The 16,764-nt window shown below is 39.1% G+C and overlaps 1 protein-coding gene across 1 annotated transcript in view; it reads right to left on the bottom strand.

The window, feature by feature from the left end:
* COX10 (cytochrome c oxidase assembly factor heme A:farnesyltransferase COX10) overlaps nucleotides 1–16,764 on the bottom strand; it is a 139,947-nt gene that overhangs the window by 106,112 nt on the left and 17,071 nt on the right. Inside the window, exon 4 of the mRNA XM_067547700.1 lies at nucleotides 16,585–16,709. Coding sequence (XP_067403801.1) covers nucleotides 16,585–16,709 — 125 coding nt within the window. The remainder of the gene's footprint in view (nucleotides 1–16,584; nucleotides 16,710–16,764) is intronic.

The following is a 16,764-nucleotide window of genomic DNA, read 5'->3' as shown; positions in this document are numbered from 1 at the left end:
ACTGGCTAAGGAAGGAGACAGACAAGGCGCTGGGTGTGGAGGACATACCAATATTGGATGAAGACTGCGAGCCAGTGGGGATGTGGAACGTGGCAGAGGGGGAAGGAGAGACAAACTAGATGAGGACCAGGAACAGGACTGGTCAAGGAGAATGAGACTGGGCTGAGGAGTCTGGAGTGGGAGATTAGGACTCACCAGGCAAGGAGACTGGGACTGGGATGAGAAGCCTGATGTGCTGAAAATGGGACTGGCTAAGTGAGGAGAACAGGACTGGGGATGAGGAGCCAAGGTGAAGAGACTGGACTAGGACTGAGACAGGCTGGAAGAAATGGGGAGGAAGGGTCAAGGTTTAAGGGAACAGCTAGAAGAATCTGTGTCCACTAGGGAACACTCCTCTCCAAAGCCTGAAATGCATCAGTCTCACCATTCCTCTGCTATCAGCAAATATCTGTTAACTGGCAAAGTGTCCCGTTCCCCCTTGTGCTGGCTCCGTAGAGGATAGCAACCTACTACTGCTATTAGTTACTCCATTAGCTCAAGTGGTAAAAGTCTGTTTGGTGATTCTAAAGGCTCGAACACTGCTGATGGTCAATGTGATGCCACATGATGAAATTTGTTTTTTTTTTTAAAGTTAGGAAACCACACACACACACACACACACACACACACACAACTATGATATAAAAACACTATTAAAGGTTGTGAAGTCAAGCACTATAAAGTTAGGAAATGTCAGAATTAAGTTTGCCCATGGCACCTTAATTTGGCCTCCTTGTGCATATGCTTTATACTATGATGTGATCTGAACCCAGAAGAGCTCTCTCTTTCCATGACAAGGCTCAAGTAAAGTCATGTCTGGAAAGGAGATGGATGGGTCTTGAGTTTTCACCCACTTCACAATTCAGGATGTTTCCATCCAACCCCCACAACCCATGCTCCTACATTCTTGCTTTTTTGCAGATGACGGAAGCAAATAACGGAGCAGGGAACTATCATTTTGTAAATGCCTAGAAGATGACAGAGTGACAAGTATCAGTCAATGTGGATTTGCCAAGAACAAATCCTATCAAACCGACCTAATATCCTTCTTTGGCAGGGTAACAAGCCTTGTGGATAGGGGGAAGCAGTAGAAGTGATATATCTCAACTTCAGTAAGGCTATTGATACTGTCTCACACAAGCTTTTCATAAGCAAATTAGGGAAATATAGCCCAGATGGAACTACTATAAGGTGGATGTACAACTGGTTGGAAAACCACACTCAGAGAGTACCCGTTCACAGTCAAACTGGAAAGGCATATCAAGTGGAGTCCTACAAGAGTCTGCCCTGGGTCCAGCGCTATTTCAATATCTTCATAAATGATCTGGATAAATGGCATAGAGAGCACACTTATAAAGTTTTGAGATTGATACCAAGCTGGGAGGGTTGCAAGTGCTTTGGAGGACAGGATTAGAATTCAAAATGATCTTGACAAATTGGAGAAATGGTCTGAAATAAATAAGATGAAATTCAGTATGGACAAATGCAAAGCATGACACTTAGGAAGGAATAATCAATTGCACAAATACAAAATTGGAAATGATTGCCTAGGAAGAAAAGATTCTGGGGGTTATAGTGGATGACAAACTAAATATGAGTCAATAACACAATACTGTTGCAAAAAAAAGGAAACATTCTGGGATGTTGTAAGCAAGGCATGAGAAGTAATTCTTCCACTCTACTCAACACTGATAAGGCCTCAACTGGAGTACTGTATCCAGTTCTGGGGCATCACACTTTGGGGAAAAAGTGGACAAATTGGAGAAAGTCCAGAGGAGAGCAACAAAAATGATTAAAGGTCTAGAAAACAAGACTTGTGAGAAAAGATTGAAAAAGTTGGGTTTGTTTAGTCTAGAGAAGAGAAGACTGAGGGGGACATAACAATCTTCAAGTATGTAAAAGATTGTTATGAAGAAGAGAGTGATAAATTGTCCTCCTTACTCACTGAGGACAGGACAAGTAATATTGGGCTTAAATTGTAGCGAGGGAAATTTAGGTGGGATATTAGGAAAAACTTCCTAACTGTCAGGATAGTTAAGCACTGGAACAAATTACCAAGGGAAGTTATGGAATCTCCATAATTGGAGGTTTTCAAGAACAGGTTAGACAAACACCTGTCAGGGATGGTCTACATAATAATTAGCTCTGCCTCAGAAGAGGGGACTGGACTAGATGACCTATTGAGGTGCCTTCCAGGCCTACATCTCTATGGTTACGGCTACACTGACGGCTGCGAAGTCGCCGCCGTCAGATCAATTTCTCTGGATCGACTGAACGGTCAGTGAAGATCCGCTCAGTCAATCCAGAAATTGACGTACTAAGACCACCTTCGCAAGTGGCGCAGTGCAGTGAAGACGGCGCACAGAAGAGGAGCAGAGAAGTCGATGGGAGTTACATAAGTTTTTTTGTGCAGCTTGCGTAACTCCCGTCAACTGCCGCCGAATCCTGGAGGTAAGTGTAGACAGGGTCTATGATTCTATACTTTATTTGTCAAGCAAAGAATGAAAACAATGCTATTGTTGAGTTTCCCTCCAGACTCCCTATAGGCCAAGTATGTGAGCTCAATAGTTTAAAAAGAAAAAGCAAATAAGCACATTCATAAGCATTTTAAAAAATATTTTGATTTTATCTCACTCTTCCACAACCTTTTATGTTGCTCATCTTCCCAGACTGCAAGCTGTACAGGACAAGGTCATATCTTCCTATGCTGGAACAGCAATCCTAACTGGGGCCCCAGGATACCACTGAAATATTAATATTAAACGACGAGTTCCACGTTGTCACCAAGGCTCTAGCAGGCAAAGACAAATTTGCATTCCCAATGGTCTGCAAACACTGCTCCAAAGGAGACAGTGTTACAGTGCCTTCAGAAATCTAATTCTTAAATATTGTGGTATTAAAACAACTTTGGACGACTGTCATCACATTTCATGGTAAGCTGTAAAAAATGGAGCCACCCACTGGTACATCACATATGTAAAAGGCAGCTTCATCACACTCTCAAAAAGATTAGAGGAACTTGATAACAGTCTTCAAATATGTTCAGGGCTGTTATAAAGAGGACAGTGATCAATTGTTTTCCATGTCCACTGAAGGTAGACAAGAAATAATGGACTAACTCAGCAGCAATATAGATATTAGGAAAAACTTTCTAACTATAAGAGTAGTTAAGCTCTGGAATAAGCTGCCAAAGGAGGCTGTGGAATCCCCATCTTTGAAGGTTTTAAAGAACAAGTTGAACAAACACCTGTCAGGGATGGTCTATGTTTACTTGGTCCTGCATCAGTGCAGGGGGCTGAACATGATGACTTCTCAAGGTCCTTTCCAGTCCTACATTTCTATAATTCTATGACTCAATGAACTGCTATGCTAGACAGTCATAGGAGTACCTTTCTGAAAAATTAAGTTACGGAGTTTGAAGGGCTAATTAAAAGAATAATGCCACTGTGGGGTGTAAAACAGATTACTGGGGCAATTAAATTCATAAATATTCCATTCAACTATTTGTCATCAGATCTTTCGCCATTAGTCACAGCACTGGTAACACGTGGCAACTCATCCAAACATACAATATAACAATATGGATGTACACTAGGTCCCTATGGAAACTATTAAGTACAGTGGTACTGAGTAGAGCTATGCAAATAACCAATTTTTTGGTTTTCTGGCAGTTGCAAAAAATAAAAAAAAAAATTCCTTTTGGGTGAACCCAAAACTGAAACTGTTTAAAATTTTGAGTAAATCAAAAAGTCGAAAACATTTTGTTTTGGGGCAAACTAAACATTTTGCTCAGATTTGGGGCATCTTTAACCATTTTTAAATAAAAGCAAAGAAATGAATGGCTAGATTTAACAAAGGGAGATAGGTGCCATCCACAAAATGGTAGTGGTGGTGGTGGTCACCATGCTGCTCCCCTCCCATGCCCAACAGCCTAGTAGTTAGGGTTGTGGGAGACCCAGGTTTAAATCCCCACCCTGGAGCAGGGGTTTGAAGCCAGGTGAGTGCCTTAACCACCAGAACATTGGCTATTCTGAGGAGGGATTCTCAATCTTTCCTGCTGAAGCTGTTCCACTTTGTATAACTGTAGATTCACTCTCATTCACTAGCCCAATGAATATTTAATTATTTAAATAAAGTGAAACATCTTCAACAGGAGAGAGATGAAGAAAGACCCATCCCAGAAAATCCAGTAGCCTGGTGGTTAGGGCACTGAGGGTTCAAGTCCCCGCTCCAGAGTGGAGATTTGAACCGGGATCACCACATCAGAGTGAGTGCCCTAACCATTTTGGTCACTGGGAGGAGCACCACCACCACCTCCTTTGTTTTGTAAATGGCACCTAAGTCCCCTTGTGAGTCTAGCCTGAAAAAAACGTTTCATTTCAGAAAATGAACCATTTTGGCACAAATACTTTTCTTCGATTGAAACAATTTGTCAAAATTAATAAGATCTGAGAAACATTTTGGACAACCCAAAAATCTGCATTTTTCAGAAAAAAAAATTGGCTGAAAAATTTCTCCCGGTTCCAGTACATCGCTTCTTGCCCCATCCAACAAATATGTCTATAAAATGGAGTTTCATTGTGACAAGACAAGGCATCTCTTCACTGCTACAGTTATAGCGGCCCTGTCACTGATGGGGGAGGAATGAACTTCACTTCTAGTGGGAAACAGCTGTAACAATTGGCTCTTCTTTATTCCATGCTAGGAGCAGCTCTGGCAAGATCCTCCTCACCCCATTGTCCACAAGCTGCATGCAGCTTTTCTTCTTCCCCTCCACTCAGCTGGAGCAGAGAAGTAGATGAGTTCTTTAGAATGCAACTTAATATCTACCTGGTAAGTGGTGATTACTGATTTCTAGGAGGTTTAATCCAGTGGAACCCACACAGGGCTTGTCTTCACTACAAACTTCTATTGTCTTTGAAAACTGAAGAGTCATGTTAGCTAACCCAATGCTGATCATGACTTTGCAGTCCATGTAGACAAGGACAATTCAGATTCAGAATAACGTCCATGTTTGTCTTTGTCTAAACTGACCACAAAGTGTGGTCAACATTCTGTTAACTCACTGGACTCTTCACAGTCATGTTCTAATACAAGATTGTGTAGTGATGGCAAAGCAAAGTGAAGCTTTATTATAAAAGTAGTGATAGTCAAATGAAATTAAATGGCTCACAGTCTCACGACCACAGATTTCACTATAAGTAAATTCTACCGTAGTCACAATCCTGTACAGAGTTTGAATGTTATTGCAATTGCATAATATTAAGCAGCAGTGAAAATGTTCTGGTTTTTATCCTTTTTAAAAAACTGAAATTGAAATGGATTATATTAATGCTCTGAATTTTTATTTCAGCCATATAATTCCCTCAAGAGACAATACTGGATAGCTGTTTCAGCGAGCCAGAGAAGAATTTCCTTGAACACTTGTGAGTCGTACCACACTGCATGCTCATTATTTTTCTCAAGGCATACAGTATACGCAGTTAACCTGCCATTCTAGAGGCTCTACACAGTTTGACCAAAGGCAATAAACCAGATAGATATAAGACCATTTATTTACACAAAGGATGACACTTCACTAATTCTTTCATCCCCAAGGATGTTTAGCTCATTAACTCATGTACAACTTAATACTTTCTTGCAGTACTAAAGAAATTCTTACCATTTTGCAAAATGTCAAACAGCCACTTAAATGCGTACAAAATAAAAACTATACATTTTCACTTTCCATTTTAAAAGTTCAGAATGTTTTGGAAGGTAGTGCCACTGTAGATCACAAGGGAAAATAAATCTTAGTAACTACTATATTTTCCCTTCTGTCTGATGCTCTCTCTATATTCCATCATTTCAATCCTTTGAAATTCCTTTGTTCTCCCTGAGATCAGTGCTTGCAGGGAAAATCTGGTACTGGATTTAAAGGGAACTCTACAACTGAAGTCTTCCTCCAGATCAATCATACAGGTAAATGATTTCTCCTCCCACCCACTTCCCCTTGCTCCCAATATTTAAAAAATAAATTTTAGTAAGTTCTAACAAGATTGCACTTCCTATAGCATGAAAATATGTGATCTCTAGCATTCAGTTATTCATGGAATTTAAAAATGGTTTCGGCATTTGACCAACCTGTATCATTTTGGCAAAAAGAAAGCATTTCAGAATAGAAATGGCCATTTTCTTGATGTTTATATTTAGGAAGTGTATATCTGTTAGAGTGTACACATAAAAACATGTTTATATTCCTCACTTATTATCCACTTTTTTTTATGGTAATTGTTTGAGAAAATCCTTCACCTACCAATGAATGCAGAGTCCCTTGTAATTTAATTCATGTGTTTTCTAATTAACATATTGTACTTGGTTTTTGTATTTTCTAAGCATTAATCTTTGCCAATCCAGGAATCCATGATAATATTTAAAAAAATGGAAAAGCATCCGAAAGCAGACCCAATACTCTGGTGTAGAAAACATAGAATAAACTGTCTAATAAGGGCATTAAAATAACTTTGTACTTATTTATTGATTTTTACAAAATGTAATGTAAATTTAAGAAAATGAATCCAGACAAAAACTTTTTCATTTACGCTTTCCCCAAACTCTACAACTCTGTGCTAGTGTATTAGAACCATAAAGGGAAACTAATTGGAAACAAGAATGAAACTGGCTAGTTTTATGTTCATTTGTCTAAAGTGAATGTCATGCTTGGCTGAATTAGGTTTCAGTGTCCCTTAATTCTAGGTATGGGTGCCAGAACTTGTCCATTTTCCTTTGTGGATTTCTCATTCACAGCACTCACCAAAGGAGATTCTTATAATATGAGAAGTTCTCCTAACAATGGCATACATTAATTTTAACATTTTCCCAAGATCTTTTATCAAGTTTCAGTCGTATGTCAAATAATTTATGCTTCAGAAAGATAATCTCTGCATTTAAAATTTATTGTTCTTTCTGAGGTTAGTTCTCATTAGCACTCATCATTTTCACTGCTCATGAAATACATCTTCCCTGGCTGAACTATTCCTGCTCAATAGCAAGGATTTCTCCATGCTAACTTGATCTAGCAGAGTTACAATTATGAATCATCTGACTGAGACATAAGTTATGATCCTCAATGACCACTAATGAAGGTTTCCTAGCAGTTAAAATATCAAAGCAGCATATATTAGAACACTTCAGAGCACAAGATAGACTTCCAGTGTTGCACTTCTCATATATTTATTGTGTACTGTAAATTACATCATAGGCTGCCTCCAACATTGACAACCTTGTACTCCTGAACTAAAACACCAGGTTTTAATAACCACTTCTGACAATCTTTTGATCATTGGGGGTAGATGAAAGGCAATGCCGTCTGCTCCATGCAGTCTGTTCAGTCAAAACAAATGAAACTTCAGAGAAAGAGATGCATCAGGTGTTAATCTCAGACGAACAATGCAGAAGAAAAACTGATTGGCTCTCTGTCTCCATTTCAAGTTACCAAACATGAAGTGACTGGAAGTGGCCTCATCTAAAATGTGTGCAGAAAAGAATGGCATGACAGTTCTCACTAAATACTTTGCTTTAGAAATAAATAACTGAGGATTTCTCTGAACTAAATCAAACCATTTATTCAACTATTTGGTTTCGTACAGCAGATCTGAAAAAACAATATTTCTGTTTACTTTTGTAAAAAGCTATTTCTCCTGAAATACTGTTGTGAAATAGTATCCCAAGACAAGTGTTGTAGCTGTGTGGGTCCCAGGATATTAGAGAGACAAGGTGAGTAAAATATATTATCTCACCCGCCTTGTTTCCCAAAAGAAGTGGCAGAAATCCCATCACTTGGGACTTTTTAAAAATAGACTGGACGGAGCACTTGAAAAAATATACTGTAGGGAACAATCCTGCATTGACTCACAAAGAAGAATAGGATAGATTCTTTTTCTCCCCCATTTCTAATGTCTGTAACTCTATTATGATAATTTATATTATCACTATAGTGCTCCAAAGTGTGTACTATATGCTTTCAGACATGTAAGAAAACAGGTCCTTGCTTTGAAAAAAGTTTATTTAAGTAGACAACACAAAGTGAAAAGAGCCTGGAATAAAAGCTTCCACAAGTTTTCATTCCCATTTTACCCCTTCTCAGTCTTGCTCTATTTTTTTAAGCTATTTTTCCCATCTGGGAGCTGTTTTAGAGTTTTGCTATTTGTCTTTTTAGTTGTCCAACTCATACAATCTGAATGTTAAATTTGTTTGTAACCTGTGACTTTTTATTTAACCCTTGCCTGTTTTCTTTGTGTATTTTAACTCTTATCAAGTTATTCATTACTATGACTTCTTTTTTTAAAAAAAAGATTTTTTTTCTATGTGGAGTTGCTCAGAAGTTACTTCTAGCAGATTAATGAATGCTACAAACTAATGTTCCAATCCTGCAAGTCATTCCTCATGGGCAGACCCCCTTGCACAAAGCAACTTGCAGGATCGGGGCCTAAAGGCCTGACAAAGCAAACCTTCACACGTATGTGCAGAGTTCTTGTTTATGTGAACAATCTCACTCTTTTCTATGGAAATTAACATGAATAAGATTTTGAACATGAAAGTTAAAAAAACAAAAACAAACAAACAAAACAAAAAAACCCACACCAAAACAAATATCTCCCCAGTAAATAAAAACTAACAAAATGCAAACCTGTCAAGTGCCACCCATTTTGAAGAAAGCATTTTGGGTCCTCTTTTTGCTAATATTTAAAGCAGCGGTTCTCAACTGGTGGTACGCATACCACCGGTGGTACTTTGAAGAAGGCTGGGTGGTACTCGAGCCATACCGCGCCGCCGAATCCGCCACTGCGAAACCCCACCGCCGCTGAAAGTCCCCCTCGCCGCCACTGCCAAACCCTGCCGCCGCCGCAAGTCCCTCCCCCTTTTTTTCCCGAGTGGTACTCGGGGAAAAAAGGTTGAGAACCACTGATTTAAAGCATTTCCTTCTAGAAATAAACAATGTTTCAAATATTTAAAATCTCATTCACTTAAAAAGAAGAGCTGATACAATTCAACAGCCCTGAAACAAAGTATGAAGTTGTTAAACCAGAGACACCATAGGCCTTCACTGTGGTGTGAGATATGTAGCCAACTGTCTTCCTGAGCAGGGTAACTGCAATTCCTGATTTTTCTTATTTATCTTATTTAAAAATGAGTTATGTTTTTGTAACTGACTAATTAATCCAATGCTGTTATGCCTGATACATCTTGGAGACAAACCAATCACACTCTTTCTTTCATAGCATCTCTTTTAGCATTTAAATCACCTGTTGAACCTTACTTGTTGTTACATTTTTTACCTTATACTGAACCTTGTTAGGAGGCCTTATATGCCACAACATGAAGCAGAAAATTACAAGTACTTTACAAAAATCAGTTTGCCATTGTTGAATATAAAAACACAAATACATGAGTAGGATGAAGTCAGCTGATAGCTAGCACCGAAATGGTAGAAAAGTATTTAACTATTTTAGAGGGTCTACTTCCCAGTTCCCAAGTCATAGGCTTCCTGATTAATCAGTGAAATGGAAGAACAGTTGTAAAATGACAACTCTAGCAGACTTCTACAGTGAGTTTTAGCACCTTCTCCAGGAAATGGAAGTGTGATGGGTATGAGAAACAGAATAATAGAAAACCTTGCCATTTCTTAGTTTCTCCTTCTGTAAAAGGGGGATAATATTTTCATATTTCTAAAGGGGTTTGTAAGGATTATTTCATTAACATTTGAATAATGCTTTGAAAGCTCTTCAATAGAAGATATTGCAGAAGTGCAACCTATTACACACCATAAAGACCTCAAATTCCTTCTGGCAATGGAAGAAACAGGAAAGAACAAATTTACAGGGACAGTCTATCTAGTCTACATGGCACCCATCATTGTAGTATCTGAATACCTCACACACACTGACGAATCTGTCCTCACAATACCCCTGTGAGCTAGAGCCATTTTACAGATGCGGAACTGAAACAGAGATAAATTATGTGACTTACACGAGGTCACACAAGGGCATCTATGAGCTGACAACTGAACCAAAATCCTGAGTCCCAATCCACTACTTGAACCACAAGACTATCCTTCCTCCACATTAAGGCTATGCTTTTAAGAGATCATTATTGTCAAGTGATGTTGATGTTAGATGAAGAACAAAAATCGGCAAGTCTTTTATATGTGCCAGCTGTCATAAAGCACAAACACTGCAGCTACTAAATACCAGTGCCCATCAGATCAAACCCCTGAAAAGGTAGTAATGCTAACTGCTCTTAGATTTGTTCTTTTCCCTGTGCTAAAGTATTTGCTTTATTTTTAACTGCTTTAAAACTTTAGCTGAGATAGTCAATTCCACCTGCTTCCTTTGCAAGGTACTATCAGTAAAATTCAATCACAATATTTTATCTTCCAGTTATTAAACTCAAACCATTTTAAAACATCCTGCTTTCATCTTTACAACCCTCTTTCCTACTTTTAAACTATGCTACAGTTTTAGAAGAATGTACTTGGCTTATAAAATGTGCATATGATTCTTTTAATATTTTTATGCCTTGTATTGTGTTGTAAACATCTCTTCATGTTTTATCCGCTCCTCCATAAATCAGAGACTAACATCTCAGAAGCCTCACAAATTACAATTTTCTACATAAAATAAATCTGAGCGACTCCACTATTAAAACCTTGCTTTTCAGCTTTCACAAGAAGTTCAGAGAAAAAGGCCTACAAAGCACAAAGTGGTATACTCAGCTAAATTAAAAACAGAGAAGAAAAAAGTGACAGTGTGATAAAGTTAGTAAAATATGGGAGCAAATAAATGAACATTTCAGTCCTGACCAGGCTGACAATAATCCAATATTCTCTGTTGATTCTCAGCACCCCTCATCCCCCAACCCTTTTAGGTTGTATGTCTGTTTCTATAGAATGATGTTTTAAGAAAACACCTTCAGTGTTCACATCAGTATGTACACAACAGCTGGAGACAGTTAACTGGACACTATGTGACCTCAGGGAAGTCACTGCCTCTCTCGGTGTTTCAGTTCCCCCATCTATAACAGGTAGGATAATATCTATGCACAGTGCAGACAAGGGGTGAAGATTATTGTTTGATACATTGCTTTGAATATGTAAGAGCATTATAGAAAGTGCTATACTAAGAATAATTGCTTTTGTTTTATTTAAATTTAAAATGCACCATTTCAGAGACTGATTTCCAAATATCACTTATTTTTGTATTGTGACTTCAAGCAATAAGACTGGTCTCACGCAGAGTTTTCTGGACTTGCATATTCCAGGATCAATGTCTTTAAACTAGAAATGAAATGTCATGATCTGTTCCCAGGTAGTTATGTTAAGATTTTTTTTCTTTTATTATGATTAAAAACATTGCACAACATGGTGTTCTTTCATTCTGAAATGATCCATGGAGAGTACCTGAGCACAATAATTCTAAATTATTCCAGTACCGGAAAAGGGAGGGGCACTCAAACAGAGTGGAGAAAAGCAGTTTGAACAGGTGGGACTGAAAAGCAGTGACATGTTATAGTACACTACCAAAGGGGTGAAAGATATACTGCAGTGTTGTATGATGTGGAAGAGAACTAAGGACCACTGGGTTAAAATGCCACTAAAATGGTAGATTAGGTGAGAGACACAATTCTGAAGTATGTGATACTGAAAAGTGATGTAGAGGCAAAACAACTGGTGAGGGACAAGAGAGACACCAAGTGTTCTGTACTTTTCTGCAGGAATTCACTGGTTTATAGTCCATGGCACCATACTCATCTCTTAAAACTGATGCACACTGTAGAACTATACAAATTTTCCCAGTATTTATCTGGACCACCAACACTCCTGATAACATTTTCCACAATTCTTTTATAGGCTCCATTTGCACCAAACTGGTGCCAACAGAAAACATTTCAAAATACTTCTCTAGACATTTTCTATAAACAAATCACACCCTTTTTTAGGATGACTTTCTAGATCACTCATTAAACCTTTTCCCCAATGTTATCCCAAGCTCAAAGATATTTCGGCCGTATTTGCCAAAACAATTTGAACCCCGTAACATTGAATACAATTTCTCCAGGACTGTGAAACAACATATGCTCAGCTTCTTCTATTGTACCTAAAAGGCACGATCAATTTAACAGAATTGTCATAAAAAGCATTTGATTATTTCTACTTGCATAAGAAAATCCAGTTACAGTTTGTCCCTTGTGAGGAAAAACTAATTTGTAAGTACATACCTTTCTTCAGCTAGGAAATTGCAGTGTTGACAACTTGCACAATATTTGGTGCTTTTCTTAAAGCCCCAGCTACTGGAGCCAGGTGATTACTTGAGAATCTCTGTTTTCATTATAAAAAAAAGTTTCTAGCCCTCATGGTTGTGGAGAAAACTTTAAAATGTGACCCCCGAAGGGTCAAATCAAGAAGGTAAATACAAACTCAAAATGTATTTTACTTTTTTTAAAAAACTTATGATTTTTAAACCAGTCTAATTTTTTATATTTGACTCATGATTGTTGAATATATGGAGTTGGCAATACTGAAAATGTCAGGTTAGTGTCTCTCTTCCCATCCGCCGATTAGTTTGAAGATAGTATATCAACACCATTTATACACAGTTACCTATCTAAACTCACTGTACACACTTGACTAAGACACTACAAGGTAGTTAAGAGATGTAACCTGAGGGGGCTCTGGAAAGCAATAATTCAGTGCACAGAATGGACAGTGCTCACCAGTTATTCAATATTTTGTTTTCTCCTCATCGTTTAATGGGTGGCCCCAACCCCTATTTACTGCACACTATTGAAAACCTGCTGTGACGACAGAATTATAAATTTCCAAATGGGCTCAGAACTTCTGCAAATCAGATGGCACAGTCTCAGGTCAGGCACCCAGAAAATGAGGTACACACAATTAGTGACCACCTGTGAAAAGTTTGGTTTAAGTGGCTTGTCCAGCATCATATAGGAACTCTGGCAGAGGCAGGGATAGAATCAAGTTTTCCAGGGCAGTATTCAACTGCCTCAACCACAGTATTATCCTTTTTCTTCCTGCAATCCCCTGCCTCATTCATTATACACCTTCCAGTTTCTGCAACAAATATGCCAGAGGTCCCACAGCCAACAATCTCCTTCACTACATAACCCCAGAGCAAGTCCATTTTGTGTACTAGAAATGATAGAAAACAGACAAAAAACAAAGATGCCAGAGGCACCACAGGAAGAAAAAGAGATGCTGTAAAGGATTGTCCCACTGCTGAGAGCCAAGTGATGCAATTGATACAGGGATAAGATATGATGGACACAGAGATGGCTGCTGGGATAGGACAGATTCTACAGCATTCCCAGATCTTAACATTGACCTTAGCACTGAACAATATTCAAAATGTTAATCAGAGATCTAAAATGAAAATAAGCTAAGATCAGAAATTGAACAGCAGCAGCATCACTACACCTCTTCAGTCATAACATTCCCACTAGTAGATTCTCTCCACAGTGAGACCTGGAAAACAAAGCAGAGCCATACAGTATCTAAAATCAGTAATCACAAACTAGAAGAAGAAAATGGGGGGCACAAAACATAGTTTGCCACCTAACATACTTTTTAAAGTAGTTTATGTGTGTATTTTCCTCGGCTTTCAAAATAAGCTAACTGAAAACACAGAATTTCCATCTTGTGGAGCCACACTGACTCCCCCATGGATCATCATCAGCGTCAGAACCTTTAGATCCACCACACAGACCTCTGCCACTCAAACTAACAGAGTAACAGATAACAGTTATAGGTTGTCATCCTCTAGGTGGATCAGCATTAGAGAGGGACAAGAACTCACTTTGCCAGTGGATTTCACAGGTATTGACTGATAACAGACAAATGCTGAGACTCAGGAAACCTGGGTTCTGTTCTGAGGGAAATGGGATCTAGTGATTACAAATCCCTCTGTCCTTGTCCCCACTCAAGCCTTCTGCCCCTCCAGCCTGTCATTCACATAGTGCCTCTCCTGTTCACCTGCCTCCCCATGGTTCTTTGTCTCTGCTGAACATGTGTGAATTGAGCTTTTCAGAGCCTCATAGCTTTGCCAGATGTGGATAGATTTTCATAGGGATGGCAAAGGCATATCGCAGACACCAGGGTGACGTCCCTGCCATATTGCAAGTTCCTGCTCCAAAGAATGGAGGCACTAGAGCAGCAGTTCCCAAACATTTTCCCTGCATGACCCATTTTCAGATGCATTGTTTCCCACTACCCCAGACAGCATGGAAGTTGCAGTTTAAAAGTGGTGTCCTCCCTGCAGTGTGACCTCACACGCACTGTACGTGCAAGGTCACGCCTCAAGGAAGATGCCATTTTGCTTTACAAAATGGCACCCTCTAGACTGCATAAACTCACACACGTATGGTACGTGAGAGATCATGCTGCATGGAGGGTGCCATTTTGTAAAATGGCGTCCTCTGCATGCTCAGGATTGCCGTGACCCCATCTGCTGATGAAGCGACCCCACTTGGGGTCACGACCCACAGTTTGGGAACTGCTGCACTAGAGCTTCTCAATGAATGCAACCATTTAACATGGACAAAACAACATATTTTCCCTAAACCTCATTATAAGAAAAAGTTAGATCATTTGAGCGGATACTAAAAAAATTAGCCTGAGGCAGATGCTCAGCATGAAAAATTTCAACCCAAAGGGTTTAAGTCTGGCAAAGTTAAACACAGCTTAAAAAGGATATTACATTACAAAAAGTGTCAGGAAAGCTTACCTACAGGCATCATTAGCTGCACCACCTATAATATCAAGAGGTTGCTGGAGTGTAATGGAGACCACAATTTTTACATGGCCACAGGTGTTATCATATTTGGCCCACTGTGAATTATGCACCATAGAAACAAACATCATAACTTATGAACTTGCTGGCAGGCATGTAGAGGTGCCCTTTTTACACTCTCAAGCAAAGCAAAGTCTTATTACACATCTTGGTTCAGACTTCCTTCTCAGAAGCCACTGGGTCCTACGTCTGACAAACTGGTCTCAATGCCACATTCCCCGTAGTCTGGACTGCTACCATCTCCAGTCTCAACCCTCCCAATGGTCCACACCCATCTGCTGCAATTTGAACCAACAATCCCTGATGTCAGCAATCGACGGGCCTTTACAGAACACAGATGTTCAATCTCAGTCTCATGCACAAGTTTGACTTCCACCATCCCATATATAGAATATCACTAGCTCACCACATTACCAAATATTCTCCACACATCATCTGAGGTGCAACAAGAACTAATATTAACCAAAAAGGGAGGGTGGTGGGGGGAGGAGGGAAGCTATAGTAAACGAAAATGATCCACTGTTGTATAATGGCCTGAATTACAGCTGTTTTCCTGAGTGTGTAATAATCTTTTCTTCCTTTGCTTTCCTGAATAAAAGTAGCTGCCTTGAGAGCTTTGGCTTTGCCAAAATGTACTATGGCATTCTCACCATTCTCACCTACCCCAAGCATTGACGAATAGCTTCTAAAATGGCTAGTTATGAGACAAGACATATTAATAAGGAATATCTATAAGCTCAAAGTTGTAAAATCCAACTCTGGTGCCTACATAACCATTTTCTAAAAACATTTACCAGAATCTTAAAAAGGCAGATTAAGCAACAGCCTCCAAACACAATTTCAATTCTCTTTTTAGCCCTGCAGCGTTCAGTTCAAAATGGAAACTAAACCTGCTGTCAATTCATTTCAGTTGTTTCTGTGAGGGCACAAGCTAAATTTTGAGTATAGGCAAAACTACCAAAGTATGAGATATAAAAGAAGAATAAGAAAGGAAGGCTGGTTGCACATCCTCAAAACTGCATTGTATCAACACTGAGGAAGTTGCAGGCACTTAAAAAGCTTGTTTAAAAGACAACTTTACAATTCAGATCTGTACTTACATTGTACAAGTTACGTACACTATAAGAGAGAAAAGCATTTTGTATGAAAGTACAGTTTTAATGAGAATTCTTAGGTGTTCTGTAAGTGCTTTCATCTGAAGATGTCAAAACAGTTTTGTATTTTACAGATGAGGAAACTGACAAACAAAGGTTACAGGCCCCAACCCTGAATCGACTGAAGAAAATGGCAAAACTCCCACTGATGTCAATAGAAGCAAGATTGGGGCCTAAATGATTTGGTGCAGGTCACACAGTAAGACAATGACAGAATTAAGGCTATCGGCAAAAGTCTCAATTCCCGTACGCTAACCACTACACACAATTCCACCTCATGTTATTCAGTGGTGCACCTTTTATACTACCAAAGCTAACGATATTGCCATGAGGTTTGGAAATCTTGTCAGCTCATTTTAGAGTACACCCACTAGGTTAGGGATCTATATTTTGATTATCAATGCATAAACATATACACAGTTCTGTACTGCAACTTCTAGGTGTTCATAACTCATATAGAATACACAGCTCCCCTCGAGTCAATGGAAATATTTCTGGAGCTAAGACAATATCACTTTACAGTACAAGCTAAAAGAGGATGGGCTGACCTGATTAATGGAGTTGGCCGCACAGGAAGCAAGTCCAGTTCCAATGGAGGTAAGCAGGAAACAAGTTAGGTCAAAAGGGACCGGAGCCATGGCAAACCCAGCGGATGCGGTACTTACAACCAGAGCTGCAACATACAAGCAGACAGCATGTTTCACCACACATCTCCAACAATACATCAT

Source organism: Emydura macquarii, unplaced genomic scaffold (genome assembly GCF_026122565.2).
Source record: "Emydura macquarii macquarii isolate MOO-44397 ecotype Brisbane River unplaced genomic scaffold, CSIRO-AGI_Emac_v2 contig_1230, whole genome shotgun sequence".
In the NCBI taxonomy this organism is placed as follows: domain Eukaryota; kingdom Metazoa; phylum Chordata; order Testudines; family Chelidae; genus Emydura; species Emydura macquarii.
The sequence above is the reverse complement of the archived record's forward strand: the minus strand, read 5'-3'. Positions and strand labels throughout refer to the sequence as shown.